General features: G+C 41.1%; 1 protein-coding gene across 4 annotated transcripts in view; it reads left to right on the forward strand.

Annotated features, from left to right (window-relative positions):
- Nucleotides 1-18,258, forward strand: part of PLEKHH1 (pleckstrin homology, MyTH4 and FERM domain containing H1) — a 57,998-nt gene that overhangs the window by 21,330 nt on the left and 18,410 nt on the right. For 3 of the 4 annotated variants that reach the window (XR_008577502.1, XM_054828897.1, XM_054828896.1), the window contains exons 6-19: nucleotides 624-705; nucleotides 3,513-4,525; nucleotides 6,908-6,986; nucleotides 7,613-7,701; nucleotides 8,249-8,399; nucleotides 9,403-9,542; nucleotides 10,319-10,429; nucleotides 11,956-12,042; nucleotides 13,015-13,176; nucleotides 14,160-14,240; nucleotides 15,791-15,970; nucleotides 16,103-16,211; nucleotides 17,143-17,255; nucleotides 17,954-18,130. Coding sequence is in view for 3 of the 4 variants with exons in the window: in XM_054828897.1 (XP_054684872.1) it covers nucleotides 624-705; nucleotides 3,513-4,525; nucleotides 6,908-6,986; nucleotides 7,613-7,701; nucleotides 8,249-8,399; nucleotides 9,403-9,542; nucleotides 10,319-10,429; nucleotides 11,956-12,042; nucleotides 13,015-13,176; nucleotides 14,160-14,240; nucleotides 15,791-15,970; nucleotides 16,103-16,211; nucleotides 17,143-17,255; nucleotides 17,954-18,130 (2,574 nt within the window). In the remaining variant the exon portion in view is untranslated. The remainder of the gene's footprint in view (nucleotides 1-623; nucleotides 706-3,512; nucleotides 4,526-6,907; nucleotides 6,987-7,612; nucleotides 7,702-8,248; nucleotides 8,400-9,402; nucleotides 9,543-10,318; nucleotides 10,430-11,955; nucleotides 12,043-13,014; nucleotides 13,177-14,159; nucleotides 14,241-15,790; nucleotides 15,971-16,102; nucleotides 16,212-17,142; nucleotides 17,256-17,953; nucleotides 18,131-18,258) is intronic. The other variant, XM_054828898.1, reaches the window with a different exon arrangement.

Consider the following 18,258-nt stretch of genomic DNA (forward strand, 5'->3'; position numbering starts at 1 on the left):
CCGAAGGACTTTTCATCTGTGTTGCAAATGGATTGCTCTAGATAGCTCCACAGGTGCAATTTCAACTTTGATTCCATCAAGAGGGAAGTCTCTTTGGGTGCACCACTGCTGCATTTAAGAATGTATGCTGAAACACTTCAAGCAAAGATATAAGGCAAATTTGCAAAGAATCACTCATGCGCTAATTGCAAATGTAAATGCACCCTTAATTAATTTTTTTTCTTTGGTACCCTGGATCCAGGGGATCTCCTTTTACCACATACAGGGTGAGAGGGAAAAATGCTCCTCCTGGGTAATAGTTTTTTGATTGTCTCTTTCATGACAGTTATTTCTGGAACAGGAATAAATGATAAGCAATAGCAGGGAAGGAAATTAAAAGACTAGTTTGAAAAGCGTGAATAGTATATACAGAGGCTATTTGAGAAAGCACAGCAAAATGTTTAAGTGGGTTGTCCAGTGGAGCTGCTGAGGAGAAGGATTTCAAGGTACTGGTAGACTCATCCATCCTTTTTTCCTGTTCAGACACTTCAATGTAATAAAAATGAAGACATGTTCTGTATAGTGGAACACACGCACACACAGTTTTGCATTATTTTTCAGTTTTTATTATTGTTGTTTCATAGCTTGAGCTAGAAAATTACCACCTGAAAAACTGTAATCAGAGGCTGACGGAGCAAATTGAAGCCCTTCAGGATACATTGCAAGGTAAATGTGTTCACCTGGCATTGTAGCCTAGTAACCACCACAAGAGTGGAAGTCAGCATTCCTGGGTTGTATTCTTAACTTTGTCAGAAATTAGCATTTGTGCCAGCAAGCAGTAGAATTGCTCTATTCCTCAGTGGATCAATTTTGCAGATGGAAATCATGTTGCTTACCTGCCTTAAAAACTCTTAATTGGTTTCCCACCAGCAGTTGAACACAGACCCCTTTTTTTCAGAGTCTGCTTTTGCCATTAAAATAAGCCACTGAGCTCCTGAATTAGAAACACTCATTGAAATACATGGCAAATCTCTCCATTCACTTAAGTGGTGCAGGGTAGAAGTCACTGAGGTACTTCACTTCACCTCCACATGTGAATTACCCTTATCCCCACAGAACCTCTGCTGGCATGTGAGTTGGGTAGCTGAGCACTGAACGGGCCAAGGCAGCAGCTGTCTGGTCTGCCTTTAGAAGCTGGGTTCCTCTGTGCTATCAGGTTGGGTTGGAGTAACCTGCTTACAGTGCTTGTACTTTTGTGGTTCTTGTTTTTTAGTGGATAGAGGGAGAACTTTGGTCTCCAGGGCTTGAAATCAGCGCCTTTCATCACAACACGTTTTGAAGAGGAAATTCTCTTTTAACCATTTTCTTCCTGGGTTTTTTTTTTTTGTTGTTTGGGTTGTTTTGGGTTTTGGTGGGGTTTTTTTTAGAAGTTTTTTATGAGCTTGGTTTGCTCACAGTAAGATGAGCTAGTTTCCAGAACTTTGCTGAGTATGCAGGCAAGGGGCATTTCTTTCCTGCAGAAGTCTTTCTGGCATTCCTGTCACTCCACAGCAAGGGAATAGGGCAAAATTCCTTCTAAATCCCACCACATTTCTAGCTGCATGCTTTATGACTGGGGTTTTCTCATCCCCTCTGGCTCTGGCTGTTTACAAAAAGAGAATGGCTGGTAAGCTGCGTTAATAATCTGGTATTAAGTGTTCCCTGGATCCCAACTCTCTGGGCAGTAAACAGCTCTGCCCGCTCCTCTTATCCCCCACTAGCCTCACTGTGCCAGGCTGAATTCAGAGGCCTCTGCAGAGAGATAAATCTCTTTTTGCTTGACATGCTAATAGTAACAGCTTTCTCTGCTTCATGTCCTGTCACCTTTAGGAAGCTGCAAAAATACCAATAATATTTAAAATGAATGGCCTCTTTTCAGTCTACACTAATGATTTACCTCAGGCAGGGGAAAATATGTGCCAGGATTTGTCTGTGCCGGTGTTATGCGTTAGGAATAGCTTTGTTAGCGTTCAGTTCCTTGGGACTCAAGTGCCAAGGTCAGACTCTCATGGTTGTCTTTTTCTGAGCTGTGTTTGCAAGAGCTGGTTTCATCCTCTCCACAATCAGCAGTGATTTATTCTGCTGTTTGCCCTTCCTTCTGTTACTTTGTGTCTTCAGTTTGTTTCTACTTCCTTGTAAAAACCATTAGTGGTTAAGCAGTGGCTGTAGAGTTTATGTTCAGGCAGCATTTTCAGCCATAGCTGTGCAGAGTCACACTCACCCATGTTTCTGCAATTTCCAAAGCATCTTGGTTCTTTTCAGTCAGGCAATATATAAATGCCAAGGTCAATCAAAACTATAAAGTGAAGTAACATCCTCTGCCACTCCAAGTTTTATCCACACTTTCTCATACCCTAATGCTGCTATTCAACAGAACCTGTAGAACAGAGATAGTCTTTAGTAATTATAGAAAGGAAGAAAGTAGAAGAATTATAGAGGATAGGTACTAGACAAAAGACGATGGAGGCAATATAGGATCTACCTTTTACATCAGCTTTTAATATAGCAACTGAAGGGGCAGATTAAAAATAAACAAAGAAAAAGAAGTTTTTACAGCAAAAACATGTAAGTAACTGTTATAAAAGTTGTTGATAAAAAGCACTGCTTGGGTCATATAGTTCAAAAGGATAGCAACAAGCTCCAGGGAAATTCTTGAAAAGGGAGTAACTTCAGTGGTTGGTGTGATGGTTATGAAGGTCTCCATACATATGCTGGAAGCCTCATCTAGCCCCTGGGAATGGGAGGAAGCATACCAGCTTATGTGATGGTTTAAATCAAAAGTCAAAAGCCACACTAAGCAGTGTTCTGGCCACTTCGATGGTTTTTGACAAAGTATTGTGTGGATAGGTGCACTTCCTTCTCATGACTGTTTTAAAAGAGGAGACATAATCATGGATAGGTAAGAGTAAAAATTGCTGTATTGAGTAAGACTTGAAAACTTGCCTAGGCCAGTATTCTGTTTCCTGGTTTGCTGTGGATGTTTCAGGAAAGAGTGTAGAAAATATTGCAAGTAGAGCTGTCCTTCTCTCCATGTACCCTTCCAGCTTCTGCTGTCAGTGTTTTAGGAAGTTCCTAGGTGAGAACTTCTGTCATCTAAACTGTTATTTGTACCACTGATAAATAATTTTTTCTGGCCTATCTTTTAGATACCACAGCATTCTGTTTCCTTTTTTGTCTGAAAAAAACCCCAAATCTTCCTTCTGTAAATTTCAAATGCACTGCATGATAATTTCATTAGGCACCCCTTAATTCCACTTTTGTAAGAAACAGCAATTAATCATTTCCTATTTGTCTCTTCTGTACTATTCCCAGCTATAAATACATAAGCACTTCTGTTATAGCTGTGCCCCACCATCTCCTTACCATTCTGTATAGTCCTAACCAGGCCAGGGTGCTATTGAAATACAACTGACATGAACAACTTGTACTAGCAAGTAACAATTTAAACAGTAAAACATTTGAATGCCCTAACCATATGTTCTCCTCCGTTGTAGATATGACCAGCATTCCTCCCTTTGAATCTCTTTGGAGCTGTAATTCTCTGAAGCCCAGAGCATCAGAGGCCTCTTTTGCTGAGAAGATAAACCAAAAATCTGTGCTCCTTGCACCTGGCTTCAGACAGGTGTGTCAGACAGGACCTACCAAACATGTCCTCTCTACAGCAAACATAGTTGTTGCCAATGACACCTTTACTGAGGATGGAGAGGATAAATCTCTGCTTTCGCAGAGCACGCTGAAGCTCGTGTCTGACCCATCAAGCTGGAATCTCTCCACAGAGAAAGATGTATTCCCAGCCGTAAATTCTGAACACAGGTTAGGGTGCTCTCATCCCACGTCACTGGACCCTCCAGCTGAGGCCACAAGAATCCTTGAGGCTTTCACTTTTCAGTCATCTTTGGAAGGAAACCACAGCACTGTGAGCACCTTGCAACAAGTGGCTTTGGACAGCACCCGCTTCTCTGATGATCTGAGTGCCAGGTTCCGCTCCCACCGGCTAGACTCCTCTTCCTCAGGAGAAATAATGAGCATGCTTGAGGGCCGTCTCCAAACTGCTGAGCCACCCCTGGTTGTGTCAACATCAGCTGTTACAGCACATTCCTTCTGTCCAGGGAGGGAATGTGGTCTTGGCAGTAGTATGACCTTTCCAAAAATACGAACTCCCAATACACCAAGAGACAGTATCCAACTAGCCAAGAGACATTACAGCCAACCACAGCCAGGGGCTAATTCTTTCCATCGTGTAATGAGCTTAGAAGCTAGCACCTTCCAGCCCATATCAGACTCTCCAGTCTGCCATGGGCAAGTGAAGGAGACAGACATTGATGATGATGATGGGGTACTGGAGAAGATGGAGACAGAACGTGACCCGGTGAGGGAAGAAGCTGGACCATGTGAGGAAATCAACCACTTATCTTCAGGGCAAAGAAAAGCTGTGAGTTCTGAAGCTGGCATACTTGACCCAGGAAGCAAACCTCCCACGCCACCGCTGCACAGATTCCCATCATGGGTAAGAAATGAAAGGACAACAGTCTGAGAAGTGCTGCTTATCTTTGAGTAGTGTTGTAGCCTTTGAGTTAGGCTACAACAGCTCTTAGTCTCAAGCAATTGTTTCCTGTGCACGTCAGTCACATTTCTAAACCACCTAGTCTGACAGTTCCAGATCATGGGGCATGCTGGTTCCACTGACAATTTTTTTGTTCTTTTCTCTTTATAAGGGAAAAAAAAATCCGTAGAAGAAAATAGTACTCAAAAAACATAGGAATAAAAATGAAACTCAAGAGATGCTGCATTGTGTTTTATCCCTATGGGTCATCAAAAGTTAATCCTTAGTTCTGTAGTCATGTGCTTAAGATAGAAGTGAGTCATAAATGCGAATGAATGGATCAGACCAGATAGTTTCAGGGTCAGAAGAAGCTGTGAATACTAGAATAGATACATGGATTAGATCTCAGCATTCCTCCCTCATGATATACTTCTGCTATCAGGAAAATTTTGTGAAAACCTTTGGTAAAGTGAATATACGTGTCCTGTTGCTTACTTCACGTGAGCGAGAAGTCTGTTATTATCACTTTCAGTTACTTGTTAGTTCAGATGGTTGGATTGTTTGCTAATATGTCAATCTAACTGATAAACTTGGTGGAAATCAATATACTATCAATAGAGATAATTCCATTATTTTCAATTTGCTTTTTTAAAATCTTAGGCAAACAAATGGTTTGTTGAAGGTGCAAAATCAAGCACTCCTTGTTAATCCTCATGTTTTATAATTTTTTTCTATGAAAACTTAATATTATTTGTGATCTTTAGCTGTGCCCTTTATGATACCAGTTTAAACCCCAGTATAATCACAGCTGTTTTTCCAAAGGAATCTCTCTTCTTTCAGTCCATAATATGGAACTGTGCTGGGGATGAAGCTGGATAGTGTAGTAAAAGAAACTGCATTTTTCAAGATGTCTGGGCTTTTTTGCTGCAGAAGTCAGAAAGATGATATGAACAGTGTACTCATTTGGAAGAAGGGAAACACATCTCAGATTGGCTTCTATTCTTTTATCTGATCTAGACTTCTCATGTAAGGTTCTTCTAGTCCCTTTAGCTAAATTTTTCACAGGTGATAATCATATCTACACACACCTTCTGAATGTCTAACTTGAGTTTGGTGAGCAAATTTGATTACAGAAGTGCTGAGAACTTCTCTGCTGCAACTGTATTCAGTTGTTTTTATTACAAACAGTGTTATATGATGCTAAATTCTCAAAAAGTCAAGTCTTGGACATCTTGAAATGGGTAGCCCAAAGATACAGGATACTTCAGAGAACCTATGCCTGAGTTCCTCTTCTGGAAAATAGCCATAGGACCCACCAATGTTCCTCCCAGGGTTTTTTGTAATTTTTTTTATTAATGTTTATGAAGCATTGCAGTATTATTGTCAGGAACGCCACAGCAAAAATCCATTATTTTGTCTTCAGACTGGAGTCAAATAAGTGTACCCAGGTAGGGCAAATTTAAGTATATCAAACACTAAAGCATGAGTAGAATATTAAGTAGCAGCTTAATCAGTAAGAAATGTCCATTATGTGCCCTGAATATGAAGTGTCTGGGGGGAAAAAAATGCACATATTTCATTAGAGACTAAGTTGCAATGCATACACATACAGAAAATGCTAATTCTATCATTTCTTTTTTTGGTGTACTTGACTTTGCAGTACTTTAATGTATTTGTATTGTGTGTGTTATCTGATAGTGATTGGTTGTATGCTTTAAGGAGCAGCAAGAGGATTGCTACCTTTGATTTTTATCCATTTTAGACTGGTGGATGGCTTAGTCATAACACTGCATTTAGTTACAGGTTTGGGTTCCCCCCTTGGAATTTTTATCAATTTGTGAAGCACTTGGAGATCCTTTTGAACTAAAAGCTCCATGTGTTGTTATAACTGAGACACAGGCTTATCAAGATCATTCCAGGCATTTCTTTCATTCCCTTATAAGAGAATGGGAATCCTTTGCAGGTGGTGACTTGATAAATTGTCCTGTTTTAGGGCTGTTCTTGATTAATTTTAATACATTGTTCATAAAGTGGAAAAACCCAGCTTTTTCCAAGCTGTAATATAGTCATTTATTGATAATTGCATGTAGGCGTTCCAGTCTGTGGATATCATCTCTGTAGCATTTATAAGCGAAGTCTGTTGTGATTCAGGGAATCGCACACAGATGCACATTTCCACTAATGGTCATTCACCCAACATCTGGTGGAACAGAGCAATCTTTCTTAGAGAGTCTCTCCTTCCTGCCCAGAGGTGTGATTGTGATATGATTCTGTGACACGAGCATTTCTTTTTGCAGGAATCAGGTTTTTGTCTGACCATTGCTGTTCATGGTATTATTGTTCCAGGAGGGTCGAATCTATGCTGTGGCCAAGTCTGGCATGAGGTTGTCTGAAGTGGCCACGGTGAATGATACTTCCAGCTGCTGTAAGTTCTAGACAAGATCCATCCTTAGAGGGAGTTTACAGTGATTGTGTGGTACCTGAGCTTCTGGCTGTTCACATTTCTTAATTTCCTTGCCTGTTTTCAAAGTAAATTTGATTTTGCAGATAGCCACAGTAAAGAAAGGAAGAAAGGAGGATATATCTGATCTCAGGGATGGCTGGTGTTGGACTGTTTGAGCCCCTACATTCAATGACATCTTCAGGGACTCCATTATCTCCATCACTTTCACTGACACTGTCCTGCCTCTGCATGTCTGTGACCTGCTTTTAGTCTTGCGATTCACCATCGCCTTTCTCTGTTATGGCTTTTATCTGTTTGGACATGGTGCACTGGATTGCCATTGTACCATGGGGAGCACAGGGTGGGTGAGATGTTTTACAGGCTAAATGGAGGAAGTGTTGCAGCTTTCTTTGGGAGTTGTATGTAATTAATAACACATCCCCTGGTCTTTCTGGGGCCAAACTCTCCAGGATGGCAGTCCTCTGTTATTTGATGTTCCGAGAGGCTACATAAGTTCTTACACGCATAGATGTATCTCTCCATTAAAACCTCCTCCTTTTCACCAGTTTGTATTTTTTTTTTCTTGCTGTCTCTCTGATTTTTCCCAGTTTCCAATTTTTCACATTCAACTTCTGGGCCATTTACCTGTCTCATCTACAGAAATGTCACAGTGCCAGTCTACACTACGCTGAAGGGGGTAAGGAGTTACTTCACTTTTCCTCGTATGAAAAGCATGGTCCAGGGCTGCCAGTAATTTGAGAGAGAATGGGATGAAGCTGTGCAGTGAAGGAAAGAAAATTAGAGAATACCAGGAAGTATTGGACACCAAAAGAATGCAGAAGGAGTAGCAGATGATAAATGTATTTAGGAATACAGAACATTGCAGCAAGTTTTGGTCCAGGAAGCTGCAGTGTGCACTATGAGGTTGTAGAAACCTAGGGGTGATAGTGGGTGTAGCCTAGAGAATGAAATGGGAGAGGGCTCTTGAGAGCTAATGGGGAAGCACAAGGCTTGTGGAACAGTAGGAGTGTGTAACCAGAGGAGACCCAAACAAGTCAGGCTAGAGAGTCCAGCTTGGAAGTTCTCAGACTAGAAAGGGAGGAAATGAGGAGCCCTGGGACAGTAGTGGGCAAGGCAGTGTGAAAATGAAGGGCCTGCAATGATTGCTCTGTCTCCTCATTGAGCAGGGATTCTCCTGGGAAAACTGTTCCCTCACACGCTGACCATACAGGTCTGTTTTCCAGAAAGCCACACAGATCAGCAACGTGCCTTTCTTAGATGAGTCTTCAGGCTCTGATGATGACTGTGGCTCCCATGCCAGCTTCAGGACTTCTACTGCTGGATCTGAGAACAGGAAAGCTAGCATGCCAGGCAGCCCTCGTGCCATGAAGAGAGGTAAAGCAGGAGTATTGCTACTGAGCAGCATGAACTCTGTCCTCACGGGTGAGGCAAGATATCCTGAACAGCATCATCAGTGACAGGCAAATGCTCAGCCTTGGTGATGCTACTAAGGACTTCTCCCAGAAAGTGTGCAGACATCAACAGCTACTCAATAGAAACCTGCCCTCTTAGATGGGCTTTTACCACCAGTAGATATCCTCCCAGGCAATTGCTAAACTAAGACTGTGGGAGGGATTGATCTCCCAAATTCATCACATATCCAGAGAAGCCATCCGTAGCTTTTCTGTGGCTTCTTGGTAGCAAGCTATTACTGACACATTAAAGAAAACGTCTCTGTCACTGGCTGATAATTTCTTGACCAGTAAACAAATCTTTCCTATCTTTGAGACACATCAGGAAATTTGGGTCCTGGCTAGGACCATTTTTCTTGACTGCTGGGAAGGTTAAACTGGATCCTTGAGTGGAATTTTCATTACAATTGGTAGTCAATAAAATAGAATCCCATTTCAGGTAGTCATAACTTCTGTTGTGATGCATTGGCTGATGTGTCTGTGCATTGCCATGGACTGGCGATGGGAGATTCACCAAAAGCACAGCCCCATAGCTGGTGAGGAAGCCTTTACTTTAGTTTGAATGAAACGAGCTTGAGGCTTTATAATGGATGTTTCCAAACTGAAAATAGCATGTCTGTGCTTTAGGTAACAAATCTGGGGGGGGGGTTTATTATTTTTAAATATTTTTTTAATCTCTCTTTATTCAGCAACAAATTTATTTCACTGTTTGTATCCAAAACTCACTCTCACTACTTGTCTGCTTAGGGAAAAAAAAAAAGTCTCAGAAGTTTGGTTAATGGGATTTGAGTTTCCAAGGTCTGATCTGATTTTTTGCTCTTGAACAAAAAAGCCTTAATGGTGAACTCAGACTTTTTCAGAGTGTGCAATATTCAGTGCATGCTTCTGTTTAGCCATGACTCTCATGCTTTTGTTATTTTGAACAGGTGTATCTATGTCCTCACTGAGCTCCGAGAGTGACTATGCCATCCCTCCTGATGCCTGCTCCTTGGATGGTGACTATTCAGAGCCAGAGCATAAGCTACAGCGAACATCCTCCTATTCCACTGATGGTGGAATCTGCACTGTAAGTCCTCCTACCTCACAGTTGTGAAGGGATGCAAACAGAGCCTTGGCCTTGAAACAGAAAAAGTGTAATTACAATATATTGAGTTATCCCCTGGAGAGTGATGCTGTGATAGACTGGGCTGTTGGTCCAGCTGGTTTGTATCAAAAGACACTATCATCTGATGCATCAATAGAAGGTGCAATTTCTGTTACGTGGTTAGATAAAAGTATAAGCATCTATTGCTGTATTCTTTTCTGATGACCTGTACTGGTTTCCTGTAGTAGCATTCTACTTTAACTTACATTTTTGTGACAAAACAAGTTTGGAAATTCAGAGGAAGGAAGGAGAAAGGATAGAGTATTTTGGCCTAGAAAAAAAAAGCTCAAACAAGGCCAGCATTAAATTCTGTACTCTTGAATGTAAGAGATCAAGCACACAAGGAACAGGAGTCTAATCATGACTTAGAGCCAGCCTTCACTTTTATTTGGAAAATCATTGCTATGGTAGGAAGACAAATAAGTTTTCAGTGCATCAAACAATCAGCAAAATGATCTCCAGATGCCCTCTTTACTAAAACACCACAATGCTGTATTTACAGCAACACAGATAGTTTAGGACTCTCTCCAAGTTGAGCAGAGAGCACTGACCTTGCATGGCTGCTACTCCCATCTGGCAGAGTAAAGTGGAAAATGATGGAGATGCAGCAAATGTCTGAGCTTGACTTCAGCACTCTTTCATTTGTATTTTGAGAGGTGCAAGATAACCTCCTCTTCCCCTTGCTCTTTGCCTTCCAGGAACCCATGGAGAAATCAGGTTACTTGCTGAAAATGGGCAGCCAGGTGAAGATGTGGAAGAGACGATGGTTTGTTCTAAGAAACAGACAAATCATGTACTACAAGTCTCCGGTGAGTCACTAGGATGCATTTACTCCTGTGTGGAGGCAAAGGGAAAGGCTGTCTGCAGAACAAGTTCCAGGCTAATACCACCAGCAGAGTGGGCAGCCGTGGGCAAGCTTCCCCCAAAATGTCCTGCCAAAGAGCCTTGTCTGACCCGCAGGTTCAACCATGGGTCTCTGCTTAGGCAGGGAAGCTCCTTGTGGCAGTTTCCAGGAGATGAAAGGTTGTTCATAAGGACAGAAGCTTGACACCTACTGGCTAACTTTGTACAGATGATGAAAAGCAGAAGAGGCATACCATGGCCCAGCTTTGGTCATGTTTAAGATGAAAATAAAGGAAAAATAAATTACAATACCAGGAAAATGCAGATGCATACTCATCAGTCAGTATATGGGACTCTAAGGAAAACTACAACTTTCAGGGGGAAGAAAGCTGGGTTCTTTCATTTTTCATCCTCCCACATGGACATGGAGGTATTAGAAAACTAGAGTAAAATTGAAAACGAGCTTTCATGCTAGATGCTGTCTTAAAATGGTCAATGAAACAATATTGAGAGCGTGTTTGTGCTTTCAAACCTTTCCAAATACTTCTTATAACTCACAACTGTTTCAAACGAAGTTATGTTATTTAAAAAATTCTAGCAGTATGTACTCAAAACTTGTATATACAATAAAATACGTGTATTATCGGCCTTCATTATTGTGCTGTACTTAGCTACATTGCAGAGAATTATATTTAGGGATATCCACTTTCCATACGTTTTTCTTCTGGATACAGCAATTCCCTCCATGCCTGCATAATTACACAGTATTTCCATGTATATACACATCTTTGCTTACAAGTCATGAATATTGAGAAGATTTATTTTCAACTTTTTTATTTTTTCAGTTGTTGTCATATTCTGACAAGACAAAAATATACTTTAGGGCACAGTGCATCTTTATTTCTGATACTAGGTTTATCCATCAAAATTCACAAGCAAATTATACATGTGTGTGTATATATATATATGTAAAATAATTTCATAAATATACAGAATTTAGACTGTTGGTTGGAAGGGACTTCTGGAAGACTGTAGTCCAACTGATACACTGAAGAGGGACTGTCACCAGCTGTAGATCAAACCACCCATGGCCTTCTCTGGCTGAATCTTGAAAACTTCCAATGGTGGAAATTCAGCCACTCTCTAGGTACCTGTTTGGTGTTGTATTGCCTTCCAGTGAGAAAGGATTGGGTTTTTTGTTTTGTTTTGATTCCCGCCCTCCCCCGCCCCCAACGTCCAATCTGAACTTTGTGAGACAGTATTTGTCGTCATTGCCCTTGTTATATTGTCTCCCACTACTGAGGAGACTTTTGCTTATCATTGCAATGGGATCACACTGTCTCATATTCAGCCTGGCAATCTTCAGCTGTCCTTTCCAGCTCGTGAATGCAGACTCCGACCTGCACATGCGTATTACGCTGTATTTAAACTCAGATGGGTCTTAGAGTATTTTTTTTTCTACTGAAAAAGTTGTTTGCTTTTCTTTCCACAGAGTGACATTATCCGCAAACCACAAGGACAGATGGAGCTGAATTCCTCGTGCCAAATTGTCAGAGGTGAAGGGTCTCAAACATTCCAGGTAAGCGTTGCTTTTTCCTCCTGCAGATAACCTGGCTGGATGAGAGAGCATTTATTTCAAGTTGAATGGCACTGTATGTCTTAGTTGAGGTGAGCTAACTTTATCTGGCCCCTGTGTTTCCTGGCACAGGCCAGGCAGTTAGTTTAATAAAGGGGAAAGAGCTAAATTGTAACCCAAATGCAGCTTTTTGAAATTGAAAGAAATTCTCCTTTATTTTTGTTTTGGTTTACACCATAGCACATTCCTTTATTGCGGTTAGGACTGAGAGCTTGAAATCTGTGCAGAAAAGTGATTCTTAGAATAATTAAAACAAGATAGTACCTAGGATCTCCTCTTTCTGAAAGACTCCTCTCACAAGATCTCCAGCCTGACCTTACATGTCTGGAGGATCTGAAGTGTTGGATTCCTATTAGAATTCAACTGCCGAAGTGTTAGAAGTTAGCCCATCACTGGGTTCAGTTTTGAGTCGTTATTGTTAGTGGACTTCACTATAAAGGTGGCAGTAAAGTTTCTCTCATACTCTGACTGAAAGGCACGTGGTCTGATCTGTGAGCTACTGTCTGCCCTTATGGAACTGAAGTCGTTTAGGCTTAATACTATTAAATTCATAGCAACTTTCCTGTCAAAAAGTCACAAGCTATTTAAGGCAGAATGCAATACAAAGTGAGGGCAGCAAAATCCCCATTTATGTAGTCATCTTTAAAATGAAAAATTAGCAGCAGCACTGAGAAACAACAAAGTATGAGAGGTGACAAAGCCACAGGATCCAACAGAACAGCTCACGAGAATGTGATTTATCTGAGTTTCAGTTCTTTCACTTGGGGTTTGGGGGTTAACACCTTTTTTCCTTACCCAAAAAAATCCCTCCTGAACCATCAAAAAAAAAAATCTGTATGGGATAATGAAACTCAGCAGCTGAAGAAAAGATTGCAGATGTGCAGACTTACACTTCCTCACTCCTTTTTCCTCCAGCTCATGACAGAAAAGAGAACCTACTTCCTGACAGCAGATTCTCCCAACATCTTGGAGGAATGGATTCATGTCCTACAGAGTATCCTGAGAGTGCAAGTGACCAGTCCTGTTGGTGTTCCTCACAGTGATGCTAAGCCTACTGTGAAAGGTTGGCTCACCAAGGTAAAATGCTGTTTCTTACTTTATTCAGTTTAGCTCAGTATTGACAGTGTACTAGCTTCTTGGTTTGCGCAGTAAATGTCAGCAAGAAATTAGTGTTTTAATACTCCCTAGAAAAGTGGGGAAAGAAAGAAAAGTGGCAGTAGATTTCTGTATTTCAGAGAGGAACATTTGTATAAATGATAAGGAATGGGACAAACAAGGCTACTGAGAGATACTGACTTTGTCAAATAGTAAGTAATAACAAATATCTAGCTTATGCATGCTTTTCTTCAACAGAATTCACAGCCTGTCATAGTAAAAAACCAAACCAAAACAAAACAAAAAAACCAGGAAATGCTGTTAAATGCCGCATTTAATTGATCTTGACTTGGTGATATAGGAGACTTTCAAAGAAATGGCTTGTATGGTTCCAGGTTAGCATTTATTTCTATCATAACAGACTGCATGTGCATTAGTACAGAGTGCAATGGCTGAAAATTCTTATGCTTGATGCCATTTCCGTAGATAAGTTTTGTATACCAAGTTACTATGAATCTTTTAATGTAATTCTGGTCAACATCTAAAGATGGCTAAAGACAACCTGCATCTGAAGCTTGTTCGTCTGCAATAGGAAACAGCTCCCTAGTCTACATGTTGACTGGTCTTTTCCTGCTGAGATGAAATTATTTGGTTTTATAATCTTAAAAAGGTTATTCTTAATATTTTATTTCAGGATACAGAAATGATGGGTTGTTATGAATGAGTAAAATATTTCAGAAAATCTCAGACCCATTTCCATAAGCACTTATGTCCCATTTACTTAGGTGGGATGTACTTATCTACTTTTGGAAGTGGTACCCTGGATGTATTTGTTCATATCAGCATAGAACAAATAATATACGCAAGGTTTTAAGGCAGAGTTTAATTGAAAGTTGAAATCCTAGAAAATAGTTCTAGCACACTGCTGATGTTAAAAACCATATATTTCTTTGTCGTCCTCACAGGTCAAGCATGGTCACTCTAAGCTGGTCTGGTGTGCACTGATTGGAAAAACTTTCTACTACTATCGAAATCATGAAGATAAGGTAATTTCTTTTCCCCTTTTGTTCCTGAACTCTCTTTTCCCATCTCTCATGACACTTTCTTTTCTTTTACTGCTTCTGTGTCTCATGCTTCAAGTTCTTCCTTGGCCATACTTCTCCCCTTCTAACAGCATCTGCTCCACAAAGAGAATCAACATTTTCTCTAATTTTTTTTTTTAAAGCTAAAATGACAAAAGACTTAAAAGACATGCCCTGGTTTGGGCTGGGATAGAGTTAATTTTCTTCCTAGCAGCTGGTATAGTGCTGTGCCTTGGATTTAGGATGGGAATAATGTTGATAACACACTGATATTTTAGTTGTTGCCAAGCAGTCAAGGACTTTTCAGCTTCTCATGCTGCCCTGCCACAAGGCAGCAGGGGTGCCCAAGAAGCTGGGAAGGGACACAGCCAGGACAGCTGACCCCAACTGGCCAAAGGGATGTTCCATACCATATGATGTCATGCTCAGTATATAACTGGAGGGCTGGCTGGGAGGCAGCACAGCTCAGGTACTAGCTGAGCGTCAACTCTGGATGATGAGCAACCGTGCTGTTCATCACTTGTTTTGTATATTCTATTATTATTATCATCATCCTCGTCATCATCATCTTCCTTTTCTGTCCTGCTAAACTGTCTTTATCTCAACCCATGAGTTTTACCTTTTTCTTTTTGATTCTCTCCCTCATCCCACTGTGCGTGGTGGGGGAGTGAGCAAACAGCTGTGTGGTTGTTTTAGCTGCCTGCCAGGTTAAACCACAAGGCGGCAAGTGACTGCTCTTTCTCAGATCGCCCTATATCTTGTTTCTCACTTTCTCCATTTGGTCTTGTGAAGCCTTTAGAGCAGACTTTTATACAGCAGCTGATATACTCTGCATACTGTCATGAAAATAAGTAGCAACAACAATATGGGAAGAGGGAGGTAATTTAATTGGTGTAATGTGCTTCCATTTCTGGAAGCTTGGTCCAATGGTCCATTACATTGTCTTGGTGATGGCGAAACCCAAGTTTTAGAATATCAAGGAATACTGTGACTCATACCTGGGACTGACCTCCAGAGTTAGCACAGCAGATATCCTCTGTTTGTCTGAACCTATCTATGTAACTTTAAAAGTACTTATTTTCCAGTAGTAAGCAGAAAGTCTGACAAGGATTGGAAAACAGTGGCTCAAGATACTGAGCAACTGACCCTCAGAAAACACATCCTGCCTTGTGGAACCAATGATGTAAACACAACTGACAAGTGCAAAGGGAAGGAAATAGTACCTTGTGGGAAATACCATCTTTTTATTTGCATATTCTTATTTTGACATGTAGATGCTCTCCCAAGAAAAATAATAATAGTACGAACACAGTTTGTAAATACTTTAGTTGATGAAGAAGGGATTCTATAGAAATGCAAGATTATCTAATTACATTAGTTAAACTCTGAATTGTCATTTATTCCCTACATTTTACAGAACTGCTAACATTTTGACCTGGCTTTTCTTTCCCATTGTTCCCTGTCCAAAGTGAGAGATGAGCTATACTTATCTAACTTGCTTCCCCTCCTTATAGTGTCCCCTAGGGCATCTGCCTATGCGTGAGTCCAAAGTGGAAGAAGTAGACCGTTCCTGTGACTCTGATGAAGATTATGAAGCCACTGGTGGAGGACTTCTTTCATCCCACTGTACACTGCTTATTCACCCACAGGACCAGAGTCCCACATACTTACTCATTCGCACAAAACAGGAGAAGGTAAAAAAAGCAGTCTTTTTTGGAGAGCAAGAGTCTTTTTGGTGTCAGTGAACAAATGGGGCATACATATTGAACCTGTTTGTGGAAAACAAGGTCTGAATTGACCCATACTGTTCTCATCCTTATGCCTAGAATACCTGGCTGTACCATCTGACCGTAGCAGCTGGTAGCAGTAGTGCCACGGTGGGCACATCATATGAACAACTCATTGGAAAACTATTGGATGCAGAGGGAGACCCTAGTAAGTAGAAACCACAAACTCTTTTCCATGGTCGCAAAGCATAAGGAAGGGTAACTTCAGTTCCCGGGTTTAATCCAGCCAAAGGTGAGGGACAGGGATTCTCAGTAGAATGGCATATGATACAGTGTCCTTCTCCCCTAGTTCCACAGTAACATCTCCCGAGAGGATACAAACATTGTAGTGAAACTAGACAAGTCCGTCACATTGTCACATCATTTATTAAAGCATCTGAAACTTCTGTAACATTAATTCAAATTAAAATAAAGAACTGGAGCTTTAGTTTTTCCTATTATTGTTGGTCCTGATTTTCCTTTCCTGGGAATTTTGACCATACAAACGCATGCTCTCTCCTCTGAATACACACTTGCCTTCACATCTGTTCCTTTCTCTGCACGTATAAACCCTCACACATAGATCCATGCTCATCTGTTCCTCCTCATCTTTGATACTTGCTCATTCATGTATGTTTATGCACCATGTTCTCAAATGTGTATTAACATATGTATTTCTACTTAAGACTCTCTTCCTGCACACTCACATATTCCTAGGCCTATGTGTGAACCTTGCTTACTGTTGAGTAGTGACTTGCACTAACAAAGACCCCCATTACAGGCGGCTGCCCTGGCAGAGTTTATGTCTCTCTGAACACACAGCTGAGCAGTTTCTCACCAGAATCCAGCTGATGAGAAGCTCTGACATAGCAGGATTGCGGATGACAATACTTCTTTCTGCTGATGGCTAATAATACTGGTGACTCCTTGTTCATGGCAGACTTTGCTGAAATCAATGAAGTAGCAACAAAGATAAATGTCTAGTGCAGTGCTTCTTCCTCGGGTGCTTTGCCATTTCAGCAAGGCTCCTTTTCAATGTGGACACTGTTATCTTTCTTCTGTTTCTAACACTGCATGGTTTTGCCCATCTGCTACCTCAGATTCTCCTCTGTGGAAACATCCCATGTTGTGCTACAGTAAAGATGGGTTGCACACATCCCTCACCACTCTGCCATCAGAGGCTCTACAGACTGAAGCTCTGAAACTTTTTAAGGTATTTAAAGGGATGTTGCATTGCTTTCAGTTATTTTGCTCTGTTGTTGGGTCAGCAACACTGTTTGGTCATGTTGTTTGTCACAACATTTACTGTCACCATCGGTTGCTTTAGACAGGCCTGCTGGGTCATTTAATTACAGCAGGACAGTCGGGTATTAGGTGCCATTCATTCTTTGAAAGTTTAACTTTTTCTTGTAGGGAATCTGGCTTTAGGGGCAGTGTCCCCCAGAGGCTTTATTCTTCAAAGTTAGCCTTATCTTCCTCTTTCCTCTCCAATAGTTGGATTGAAGGAAACACATTTTACTGGCAAACTCAGTTGTGTCAGTAAGACCAATGGTGAAGCCGTTGGCAATTTGATTCTTGTACTCTAGAAGTCTAAGATCAGCAGTAAGACTGGAGAGTGTTATCAAGGTAAAGCACAGGCATGGAAGGCAGGAAGCACATTTCCCCCTCGATTCTTTTGCTGACTTGTGAGGTCCTCAGGCTGGGGGAGGTTGAGTGAATTTTCTAGTTGCCACAACTAAGTATTTATTCTCCTCCTTCCTCTCAGGGTTATTTAGAAGAATTCATTAATTGTCTGTAACATGTCTGGGAAACCTGTCCTGGAAAGTACCAGAGAAGAGTCACTATATTCATGGCATTGACAGAGAAGAGTCACTGTATTTATGGCATTGACTAACATCTACCCTTTTACAGTCCTGTCAGCTGTTCATCAATGTCCCTGTGGAGGCACCCTCTATTGATTACCACGTGTCACTTGCCCAGACAGCACTGCAGGTCTGCCTGACACATACTGAGCTGCAGAATGAAATTTACTGTCAGCTTGTTAAACAGACCAGCTGCCGACAACCCCAGAACCACTCAGTCATTCAGGTCAGTTCCTCTTTTGTCACTTCCACTCTGCAAATACTTTCTATTTAATTCTATGGTTTTAATAATTAGTAATGGGACTGGTTCTCATAAAATTGTGCAAATGCTAAAGCTGTGCAGGAGGAAAGAGA

Source organism: Grus americana, chromosome 5 (assembly GCF_028858705.1).
Source record: "Grus americana isolate bGruAme1 chromosome 5, bGruAme1.mat, whole genome shotgun sequence".
Lineage (NCBI taxonomy): Eukaryota > Metazoa > Chordata > Aves > Gruiformes > Gruidae > Grus > Grus americana.